This window comes from Chanos chanos, chromosome 14, assembly GCF_902362185.1.
Source record: "Chanos chanos chromosome 14, fChaCha1.1, whole genome shotgun sequence".
Lineage (NCBI taxonomy): Eukaryota > Metazoa > Chordata > Actinopteri > Gonorynchiformes > Chanidae > Chanos > Chanos chanos.
In genome coordinates, this window is record NC_044508.1 from 20,544,298 (window position 1) to 20,557,181 (window position 12,884).

The 12,884-nt window shown below is 41.4% G+C and overlaps 1 protein-coding gene across 1 annotated transcript; it reads right to left on the minus strand.

Moving 5' to 3' along the window:
• Positions 1-11,508: 11,508 nt before the first annotated feature.
• Positions 11,509-12,471, minus strand: mafaa (MAF bZIP transcription factor Aa). The gene has a single exon (XM_030791818.1). It carries the CDS (start codon positions 12,469-12,471, stop codon positions 11,509-11,511), a length of 963 nt encoding a protein of 320 aa, XP_030647678.1.
• Positions 12,472-12,884: the final 413 nt, after the last annotated feature.

The window sequence follows — 12,884 nt, forward strand, 5'->3', positions numbered from 1 at the left end:
TACAACATTAATTGTTTGATTGGTTCAAAGTGGAGACTGAAGACTGGAGTAGGTGCACACTGAAGGCCTTTATGGAGACCGGAGGTCAATATGGAGACTGGAGGTGAAGCTGGAGACTTGAGGTTTAGATTGAGATTTGAGGTGTAGATGGAGACTGAAGGTCCAGATAGAAACTGGAAGTCTATACGGAGACTGGAGGTGTAGATGGAGACTGGGGGATGGAGACTGGAAGTTTAGAAAGTAAATTGCATGCTCCAATTTAATTTCAACTGTAACTGCCCACGTGGTCGGCACCTATTGCACACCTGTCTGGCCAAGGAGGGGTCTCCTCTCTCTGTGGTCCTTCTCAAGATTTCTTCCATTTTCCCATTTCCCTTGTGGGTTTTTGGGGAGTTTTTTCTTGCCCGCCATGAGGATTAAGACTGTTGTGGCCTGTAACACAGCAGTCAAATCAAAGCCCTTTGAGACTGTAAACAGTGATACTGGGCTCTAAATAAACTTGAACTTGAACTTAAACTTGAAGTAGATGGTGTGGGAACTGTGGGAGTACTTGGCTGTGACTGTGGAGTGATATATTGCCAGAGAAGCATTATATGAATCAGAGAATGGTGGAAACCTTTAATTTGGAGTAAATTAAACACTGTCTATGAACCATGCCCTCTGTTTCTCTGGGCGTGGGTATGAAAGATCCACATAAAAGGGGTTACAGGTGAATTATAGAATAGCTTAACTGAGACTACCATATGGCAGAAAAGTCATACATATATACATTTAGCATCTGTCTCTAAGGAAAGCAAACCAAATGTTATGGCTCTTGGACCCTCATGCAGCACAATTTTAAAATAAAAGTCCCCTTTACACCGGGAACGGTGATAAATGAAATCACCAGACTCCTCTGGCCTGACTGGCAGAACAGCTACACAGGTCTTCTTCCTTCTCTCTCTCTCTTCTTTCTTCTCTCTCTCTCTCTCTCTCTCCCTTTCTCTTTCCCTCTGTAACCAGGTTACTGGGTTGACATGCCTCTCTCTGTTCTACTTTTGTTGTATTTCCATGCCGATTGTCACTGTGGTGGCATGTCTGGGTGCTCTCCTTTTCTCTGCTTAGAGTACAGCAAGCTGACTGTGCGCTATTTTAATGTAGAAACTTTTCGATCTGTGTCCGCACTGTTGATACCTGTTCTCTGGTTCATTATGTGTTGATACCTGTTCTCTGGTTCGTTATGTGTTGATACCTGTTCTCTGGTTCGTTATGTGTTGATACCTGTTCTCTGGTTCATTATGTGTTGATACCTGTTCTCTGGTTCGTTATGTGTTGATACCTTTTCTCTGGTTCGTTATGTGTTGATACCTGTTCTCTGGTTCATTATGCGTTGATAGCTGTTCTCTGGTTCATTATGCGTTGATAGCTGTTCTCTGGTTCGTTATGTGTTGATAGCTGTTCTCTGGTTCGTTATGTGTTGATACCTGTTCTCTGGTTCATTATGTGTTAATACCTGTTCTCTGGTTCATAATGTCTTGATACCTGTTCTCTGGTTCATAATGTGTTGATAGCTGTTCTCTGGTTCGTTATGTGTTGATAGCTGTTCTCTGGTTCGTTATGTGTTGATAGCTGTTCTCTGGTTGATTATGTGTTGATACCTGTTTTCTGGTCCATTATGTGTTGATACCTGTTCTCTGGTCCATTATGTGCTGTGTGAATGGTGTAGAGCAGAATGTGAGCTCTGATTAAATATGCCTGGAAACCGTTAGGTTCACATATTGGTTAATGTGGTGATAATGGTTAACGTGGTTATAACGGTTAACGTGTTATAATGGTTAACAAAAAGACTTATGAACCTCTCTCGTTCATATTCATTTCTGTGGTTGCACTAGTTAAAATGAGTGCATTATAGGATATTCAGTCTTAAGTCATGATATTGAGATTGATTGAAAATGAATGGAAGTAAAACATTCATTGTTTTATTGGTTCAAAGTGCATACTGATTTCCTGATCTATACGTACAAAGAGAAGGCGGAGTTCATGTTAGTCGGTGGAATATTCTCTGTGCTCTGAGAGGATTTTACTGTCAGGGAGGAGAGAATAGAGATATCTACCCTACAGTTCACAGAAAACGTATTTGTTGTTGTTATTACAGTGTAGTATTATTTAACGCCAGTAAACCTGTAAATCTATACTGATTTAAACATTCAGCTCTACATTTAAAGACTTAGCTTAATATCTGCAAATTTTGTTTTGTGAGCACAGTGTAAACAAGCTCACAGTTTTAATAGTGAAACCATATTTAATAAGTCACATTTAAATTCCTCATACCATACATGCATCATTTCTCTTCTCATTCACTACAGTCCAGAGCCATAAAATCAGCTGGTATCCCAAAAAGCAATGTATTCTCCACTAACTGACTAAACAAACCCATTCCCCTAAAACAATTTCCCAGGATCCATAGTGTTGTAAAAAAAAAAAAAAAACTAGTCATGTTCTGTCAAATTTTGCTTCAAATGCAGACTAATTTTTTGCAGTGCAGTCTATGTTTAACTGAGCAGTGAACTTAGAGGGAGGGAGAGAAGGATAAATAGGTGCATTAGGTTATTATGTGGTAACAATGATACTGAAGACAGCACAACCTGGGGATAACATGAGTTAAACTAAATGTGACAAAGTGTCAGTGTAGAAATGTTCTACATGCCATTGGGAGCAGACTGCCAATCTTACAGTCTGTCATGTCATAGGACCACAGGATCACATGGTCACAGCACTCTAACATGATGTATGGCACACTTCACTGAATCTGTGTGTGTGTGTGTGTGTGTCACACACCTCCTCAGGTAAGGCTGCATAGGTCAGGTTATAGCACGGTGACTTCATTACAAATACATGGCCTGCTTTGGCTGTCCTTTTCATGAACTCCATTTCCCTGTACATATTTTAATGATTATCTAATGAAGGAAAAGGGTAAAGAGAGAAGAGAAGAGAAGAGAAGAGAAGAGAAGAGAAGAGAAGAGAAGAGAAGAGAAGAGAAGAGAGGGGGAAAAAGACAGCAGAAAACAAATCTCTGCCTTTGCTGAAGTGCTCCACCTGATGGACATCCAGGCATTCAGGCAAAGAGAGAGAGAGAGAGAGAGAGAGAGAGGATGAATGGTGTGTGTGGTCTCTGAGGGAAACAGTGTATGGCCAATTGAATGACGATTTCACAGTATGAGACATCACTGAATCACTGAAGCCTCTCTCTCTCTCGCTCTCTCTTTCTCTCTCTCTTTCTCTCTCTCTCTCTCTCTCTCTCTCTCTCTCTCTTTCTCTCCGTCCCTTTTTAGAGCCAGCTTGTATTTATTTGTCTAAAGACTGAGTGCTGTATGTCATACGTCTGTGTGTCCACTCCCTCACTGTGAGAGAGCCCAGTGGCTCACTGCAGCAGAGCCTGTGGTGTGGCCACAGGCCAAGTTCACTGAGAGTGTGTGAGTGTGTGAGAGTGTGTGTGTCTGGAGCAGTAATGGAGCAATTGATTGGTGATTGACCCCAGTGTTACTGAGGACAGTTCTCTACTCAACCACTGCATTACTTTGATTTTCATTATGGACTTTAGTTGCCATGCAGCCAACACTCTCAATCCCTGGCAACACACACACGCACGCGTGCACACACACGCGCACACACCATATAAAGGATGTCTACATTGAAAGCATATGCTTAGGTATGTTGCACACACATACACACACACAATTATCTCTCTCTCTCTCTCTCTCTGGGTGATTTTCTAAAAACAAAGATATTTTTTAGCGTTATATTCAGTGTTTGACCGAACATAAACTGACAAACACGGAGGAAGTGAAACCCCTAACTCAGAGGTCAGAATGACTCAGCCAATCTGCTGCGTTTCCATAGATGTCACTGGAGGTCAGATAGGCAAAGACACATCCGCTGCAGCAGCAGCATCCATCCCTCAGTTCCCTCTGAACAGTAATCACACACATGTGCAGAATCCATTTGGAAACTGTATAAAACAAACAACTGAAAACACACCGTGGAGGACCGGAGCCCTCGACAGACCAAGGGCAACTGTTCAATAGCAAACCAAGCCGCTTGTTTTTGTCTTTTTTGACCAACCTCTGTCTTTATTCGTTTATTTACAATAACAGTCTGCTGAGTATAAACATGTACACCGTTTTTTACCCCTCTAATCTAGAACGAGCACTTTCCAACTCTAAAATCCAAATCCAGTCCGTCGTATTTTTTTATTTAAAGGTTAGGTGGAGTCCACCTGTTTTAAAAAAATATATCTCAACATATGATGGACGTTCCTTTTTCAGAACCGAAATCGCAGGCGACGCCAAAAACAAACTTTAGATGCCGTTTATAATTAGCATGCCCGTTCATTTGCGTTAGGCTCTGTTTATTTGTGTCGCGTTTGTCTGTTTGATTGTTTGTTTGTTTGTTTGTTTTTGGTGAACAACTGAAAAACTTAAAAAATGCTGTAGTAGCAGATTTTTCCCTTGTGATAGCATGTTTTGGCTTTGTCTATTCAGCAGAGAGCGTGTCAGCGCGAGTGTGTGTGTGACAGCAGGTTGCGCCGCGGCACGGGGGTCGGCTCCGCCACACGCTCGCGTAGCGTCTGTAAATTGCTTTTTTTCGGTGGGTCGGTGAGACGCCGTAGTTTCACTGGCGATTTGGAGCAGAGAGGGGGCAGGAGGGGGCGACGAGAAGCGAGAGCCGTTCCGCGGTAATGACTCTCCTGGCGTTTGGGGATCGCACGTTGCGCTTGCCCCGGGTCACTAATTCAATCCAAGGATCAGCCTAAATAATTATTATTACCTCCAAAGCGTTAATAGAGCTTCATAGGCCATTCATCAACGTGTCGATTTGTTTGTAAGGGTTACCACTGCCAAAGATCAGGGCCTCAACCCGCCTGTAAATGTAGTGTTTATACGAAACCCTGCTGCAGTTACTTACCGCAACTTAAGCCGTCGTTTAAAAGGCGTAACTGTATGACTGTATGAAAACGCGTACACAATATATATATATATATATATATATATATATATATATATATATATATATATAACATTACCTTCAGTGGTTATATAGGAGTAGTTATTTCAGAATATTGTTCTGGATAAAACATATGTATGATGAAAGTCTTGTTATGAAGGAAACTGATTTTGTGAAATGGTGTGCACATGAATGCAATTATTAAACCAGTAAAACAGTAGATGTGTGTAAAAGTGTAGACCCACAATAAGCTTTGTACTGAAAAAGCATGTTCAGGTTAGTGAGGTAATGTGTGTGTAGTGTTGTTTTGTAGGGTGTGTAGTGTTGTTTGAATGTGTGTGTACCGGTTATGCACTATGGGTACAAACCTGTAATGTATATGTTGTGCACTGGTGTGTGCGGCGTCGGTGTGAGTGACTGTGTGCATGTGTGCGCGCGTGTGTGTGTGTGCGTGTGAGAGAGAAAGAGAGAAAGACAGAGGGAGAGAGAGACAGCCTCTCCTGTAAAATGAGCCACGGAGACGCTGACTACAGGGGAATCTCATCAGTAGGGCAGCTCAGACGCCAGAGACCATGCTACCTCTTCCTCTCACCTCCACTCTCTTCCTCCACAACATCCCTCTGTCTGTGTCTGTCTCCAGCTCTGCACTGCTCTGTAGGTTTACATCCAACAATACACAGTACAGTACAATACCCCTCAATACAACATACTGAAAATGGACCAACAAATCAAACAGCACGATATTTCCAGTGAGATACACACACACATACACACACACACACACAAACACATGCACACACACACACACACACACACACACACACACACAGTATAAATGTATAAATGGTCAGGTTTTGGCTGGTGTGACAGCTTCATTTATATATGCAGACACACACACAGTGTCGGCTGTTACATCAGAGACACACAAAGAGAGAGAGAGAGAGAGAGAGAGAGAGGGAATGTGTGAGAGGGTATATATGTATGTGTGTGTGTGTGTGTGTGGTCAGAGAGTGAGATGGTGTAGCAGAGTGAAGTGATGGCTGTCACACACACAGCTTGTTCTGACTCAGCAGATAAGGGAGGAAGTGGAGGAGAGCAATGTGTGTGTGTGTGTGTGTGTGTGTGTGTGTGTGTGTGTGTGTGTGTGTGTGTGTGTGTGTGTGTGTGTGTGTGAGAGAGAGAGAGAGAGGGGGGGGGCACTGGGAAAGGATTACATTGAGTTAGAGTATGAGACTGGGGTCCAGTGTGGACAGACATCCCAATCACCTCTGTCTCACTCAAAACAAGGCCTCCATGAGTATGCACGGGTGAGTGTGTGTGTGTGTGTGTGTGTGTGTGTGTGTGTGTGTGTTGGTGTGTGTTTCTGATGAGACACACTTTTAATTAAATTGTTTTTGCTCCTTAGTTTCTTTATAAATGTCCCACTATTATATTGCATATTATTAAATTACATGTAATAATATTACATGAGGTCACATTCAAGCTGTATTAACACACAAAATTATGATTTATTTTCATATCAGTATAAAAGCGGCAGATTTAAAGATTAAAAAAACTGAAGTTAAGCATTAGTCTTACTTGTTCCAGTTGCTTCTCTCACCAGTACGGACTGACATGTTCTCCACAGCTTGCATTTCAACATATTAAATATTTACCCTGGGCCTTAAACTTAAATGAAAGAATTCACATGTCAAAAATCCAAAAATAGTTACAGATCATCATACCATCATCAGCATTAGCAACATGACTAAGCCAGTGGTTTCAAATGATTGACAGGTGGAGTAAAAAAGGTTCGGAATTGTTTCTAATGAAAAGAAAAAAAAAACACAGCAGATAAAACACTGCTTTTTCCAATTCTAATTTCTAATTTATGTCATATGTCATTTCAGTTACACATGAATAAATGTCCATATTTCTGTTAGTGTTAATATATTTGTGTAAATGTGTTGGTATGGAATAACAGAATTATGGTACATACCCACATACTGACTCAGACTATCACTCACTTAAAACACAGAATTTTATGACATATTTAATGAGAACTCAGATTTGACCTCAGCTGATTTAAAACTATTGATTAGATTCAGGTATACACCCTCTCTGTGGTTTGAATTCAACATTTATTTATTTACTTATTTTCCGTGACTGGTTCAGCCTAAGTAAAATTATGGGAATAAAATATGGATTTTTTTTTACTTCTCAGTTGTGGAAGAAATACAAACAGAACCTTTTGGCCGTTAGAGTGAGGGACAGAGGTCATGGCAGACAGGTTGTTTATTCCGACAGAAAATAACCAGACAGAGCGTCTGGCATCGGATCGACAAAAACACTTCATCATCTCCAGACAAAGTTCTCTGACTTAAACCGAAACAACGCGGCTCACCCACTGCTGCCGTGTCAGTGCTGGTTTGCATCGCTTTTAAGTCAGCATAAAGTTAGCGTGATGCGCATTAAACCGAAATCAAAACAGAAATCCGGCTCCGATCGAGTCCTGGATATAAACGTCCACTGACATGCAAGGCACCAGCAAAGTACAGTATTCAGGCTACGCGTAGACGCATACACACACGCGCGCGCGCACGCAGACAACACATGTCACTGTTTTAAGTAAGAGCTGAGAGGACTAGGAAAAGGTCCGAAAAAAAAACCCAAAACCTGGTCGGCAGAGGAGAGGCGATTTTCGTATCACTACACTGGCATACCCAAACGCATTAAATTTGTTTATTAACAGCATAGGCGCATTCTTTAACATAAACCTTTAAAATTGTATATGTATATTCTATATGGTATATTGCCATACTTGTAGCCTAAACTAGTCCTTGTAAGAGAAGAATCAGACAGGCCTATACGATTCATATTATTTTTCGCTGTTTTCGGCACACACTTTCTGGAGAGAAACTGTGCGAGTTAAAAAAAGACAAAAAAGCAGTAAAAGGGGGTGTCTGGAACTCCATAGCGAGGGCCAGGCGACTCAAACTCCCACAGATGAACGCGTGTTTAGATGCGACCCGACACAGAGAAACGGAAGCTATATTCCGCAGCGCACGTCGTCTCTCAAAAGTACTGAACAGAATTTGGCAACATATGTTTCGCATCTCTGATAAATGATTTTTAGTTACACGAATCTGTATTGGTCATACGCCACTAATAATTAATAGCAAAATAAAAATACAGGATCGACTCAAACATATTTTAACACCTCTAAATCCTCTAAATTTAATTCGACAGATTTAATCTGTAATCTGACACAAACTGTTTGACTGAAGGTGGCAAAGGTTGCTGAAGATGATCGAAATAATAATAATAATAATAATAATAATAATAATAATAATAATAATAATAATAATAAGGCGTAATCAATTCTATTTACGATTTCCATAAAGCCGTCAGTTTCAGTGATTTTGACAGTGTTATTTGAAACTAACCCAGGATGAATTTGGACGAATGCAAATATTTCATGCATCACATAAATACTATTTTCAGATATCTTTAGTCTCGTTGTCCAGGTATTCCGTGAAAAATATTGTCCATTTTCGGCTTACAACCATGTCTTCAATCGTATTTTCAACAATTATAATTTCGTCGTACCTGTAGTCTACAACCCTTAATCCAGAGTCATCTTTACTGAAACACCAGAACTGTTTCTCTCAAAACACTGAGATATTTGTAACTAATGTTTGAATAGAAGATGATGTTTAAATAATTTGAAGGAGTTCATATAGCCTATTTAAATTAAGCGTCGTTGTTAACAGTGTAAGAAAATTCAGTAATTGAAATGGTGTTAGTGACAGGATAAAAGTGGTCTGTTTCACGGTTAACTGAACGAATATGTTGCTAAACTTCATTTAACTTTTGATTTGTCCTATTGCGCATTTAACCATACACTACTGTCACATTCTATGAGGACCGACCAGCGGCTCACACAACAGTACTGTTAAGTGAGCGTTTCACCTACAGCGGTATTTCCTTAAAGATAATGGTGAGCAACAATCGACTTGTTCTGCCATATATGTTCACTCAGTTTTCGTGACTTAATCTCTTAATATTTTGAATTCTTCGGATCTTAGAGACAGAAGGACAGAATAAGCAGCTTTGGGCAGAAATTTTTATTAAACATTATGAAAACATGAGTCTGAACAACATTCCAGTTTGAAACATTTTTAGTCTGGACTTATCGACATGTAAGGACATTTAAATGTTTTTTTTCGAATAAATATATAGAAATCATATATACAGATTTACAGAGAGAGAGAGAGAGAGCACTGCGTTGAAGTACGTCCACCATTTTGTCCGCGTTGTTAGGAAACCTGAAGCTGCTCTAGCCTCGTTTACAACACAAGGATGCCCTGACAGATCGCTTTCCAACTGCCCTGACAGCTAGTCAAGAATTTAAGCCATGTTCCTAAGTGGGTTTCATTACTGAATTCCCGTCATGTTTACAGTGGACTTCATCGATATATTTCAAACGATAATCCACATTTCAGAGTACAGGTACATACACGGCACAGTTCTCCTGTTCTGGAGACTTTTTAATTGTAGATCCCTATTGCATTTTACTAACTACTGGAGAAAATTTAGGTCTATGCTGATTAGACGAAATTTGATGACAATTTATTGCACAATTCTCAAGTTTAAAATTCTGGATTTATTACTTTCATTGTCTCTCTTCTACAGGGAAACTGTAGACATTCCAGTCCATCCCGAAATACCTGTCGTTAATTAGGTGTATCCGCATCATACTACAGGACCCACGGCTACCTGTGGAACGAGCAGGAGCCTGGCGCTCGTATTCTCCGGTACAGTATTGCACAAGTAAGCGGCCTAATAATTAAACGCACCGCTTTCGCATGACTGAACATTTGACGGGTGTCTCGGTAATATTTCAAATTCAGCCAGCATTCATGAGAGTAAGTAAAAGTGGGGATAAAACCCCAACTTTCTGTTAACGAACCATTAAGACCCATTTTACTTTCGTTGCGGAAATCGGAGAGATAAAGCAAGATGAGGATTTTGGACACCTTACAAGTCAACTGTGTCTAAAACACGAGAAACATAAAATGCCACTTATTTTAAAGTACAAGAGTCACACAGAGCCTCTCATTAATTGCCTTTTAAGTTAACTGGTGCATAGAATATTAGCAGCGATTTAAGTCATCATATTAGTGGTTCAGTCAAAAGACTGTTGATCGAGTAACCAATGTCCAGGGTAACAACGACAGTTCAGATCAATAGAAAACGAATAATGATTCTAAATATTTCCCAGGTCTTCTTATCATAGTGCAGTAGGCTTTCCTTTTTCAATTTTTACATGTTTGATAGAATATCACTGATCATTTGCATGCTTTTACATACAAACATTGTATTAAGACATTTTGAATAATCAAGCAAAAGGGACTTTAAAAATGTAAAATAACACACTAACTGTTCTCTACATATGTACACATGGGAATAAATCGTTTCAAAATCTGGCTCAGTTCATTGTTATTGTTTTTGTTTTTTTTGTCCTTTTTAATTCTTTCTCCTTTACAATAATAGAAAAAAATGAATGAAAATAGCTCAAAATACGCATCCCTTGCCTAACAGTTGATTTCTTGTTGGTTTTGCGGGTATACTTCAGTACTTTGCACCTTTGGGACAGAGGATGTATGGTCGCATAACTAGACCGTTTGAGAGCGGAGTAGCTTATTTGGGGAAAGGAGAACCAGGGAAGAAGGTGATAGAGGGGCCATGCTTTTCATCCAAGTGTATAAGACAGATACAAAGGACTTCGCAAGTTTCGAATACCATACATGTCCCGCATGCAGGATTGGTAAGGGTCTGCAGACTTGCAAATGCTCGTACGTTCCGTGTAGAGTTCATGGTGTTTTTACATGACCGTTGTATAAAAGGCGAGGACGTATTGCTATTTTCCCCACCTTCACACTGCTGCTTCATTTTCATTATTTTCCTCTGTCAGTTGAATAAAAAAAAGTTTCACATCCTTTCAATTTCCTTTCGCTACTAAGACTCTCTCTTATCTTTCCATTAAGACAAATAAAAATAAAAATGACAGCGGTCGGGTACAGGCTATGTCAGGGAGAAAGGTTGCAGTTTGACATTAAAATGAATACTTATTAGACTGTCTTATTGTAAGACTTAGAGTACAGAGTAGATCAAAATATAACATGAAGTCTAACGAATCACAAGGGTTTAGGGTCTTTCAGTGGAGCTTATGTGTGATTCCAAGTTAAAATCAGAGGTCTTTTAGATCAAGAAGTCTGTGAAGTGTACAGATGTTAGTACTAACAGCAAACATTTGCGCATATGCGCGTAACTATTTCGATGTGAGCATGTATGTTTTGTTGTTGTTGTTGTTGTTCATTAAATACGTATTTATATGTAAGCCTAAAGGTACAATTCCCAAGTAAGCTACCAAGCAGTCTTTTCTAAGAGAGAACTGTAAACAAAAATTATATCGGAAAAGGACATTATCTTTAAAAAAGTATATGTTGGTGTGGAAAAAAACAGTCTTAAGACACAGATCTCTCACATGAAGAACTCTGATGAGGTGGTTTTTCCGTGATTGCCGTTGGACGGGTCCCGGTTGTTGCTCCCGCCGCCTCCACCGCCGTTGAAGGTTCGGCTCGCGAGCTTCTCGTACTTCTCCTTGTAGAGGTCCCGCTCTTTGACAAGGCGCGCGATGTCCTGCTTCAGCTGCTCCACTTGGTTTTGGAGCGTGCACTTCTCGCTCTCTAGCATGTGCCGCTGCTGCACGCGCTTGTATCGGCATGACTGTGCATATCCCCGGTTCTTCAGGGTCCGCCGTTTCTGCTTCAGACGAATGACCTCCTCCTTGCTGAACCCCCGTAGTTGACGGTTGAGCTCGCGTACCGTCATGCTGACAAGCTGCTCGTCTGAGAACCGGTCCTCCAGGCGCGCGTGAGGATGATGCGCATGGTGTGCGTGGTGGTGATGATGGTGATGCACCGGGTGGTGGTGGCCGCTGGAGGCTGTGGTCAAGTCCTCGCCGACATACTGTTGGCCCCGAAAGCTCTCGTACGGTTGGTGATGATGATGATGGTGGTGGTGAGCGTTGCCGATGAGCGCCTCCACTGCGTCCTCTGGTGTGAGGTTGAGCGCCTCCGGGTTGATGTGGTGCTGATAATTGGGGATCCAGTAAAGATCCTCCAGCTGCGCTTTGCCAGAGGAACTCTGATTGTTGTTGTTATTATTCCCGCCGTTGCCATTGTTGTTAACGCCGTTACCGAGGCTTTGGCCTTGCTGAGCCCCAGGACTGGGAGCGCAGAAACTAGGCGAGGAAGGCACTGAAGAGCAAGGTGTGCTGATGGGCGTGGAGGAGAGAGAACCGGGCGGCAGCCGATGGCAGTACCGGTCCGCCTCAGGGGGTTCTTTCTTCACCTCAAACTTCATGAGGTCGAAGTCGTTGACATACTCTATGGCCAAAGGACTGTTGGGCAAATCTGCGCTCATGGCGAGGTCAGTGGCCATGTCAGTCCATGCGACGAAGCCTTCCTTCACAGCCAAAGTGAAACAAACGAGTCTCACTGAAGGACTGCAACCGGGCAGCCCCCACCGACGAAGATAAGACGAAGAGAGTTCTTGGATTAGGACGAAAGAGTTTAGACCATATACACGAGCGCCAGAAGAGAGGTGGGCTTGTGTATTTTAAGCCCAATTTTAGTCCTTACAACAGCTTCTATTTTTAGTCTCGGGAGATATACGTAACCAACGCATGTAAATGAACTTGTACACCTGCCAGTTCAACTCTGCGCGCTTCTTGTCGACAACGTTAGCCCCCGGGTCAAACGCACACTTTAATATCACTGGCCAGAGAGAACTGAAACTTGAGACTTGAGAAATTCAGAAACACCAACCTGTCTTGTCCTCGCTTCACCTTAATG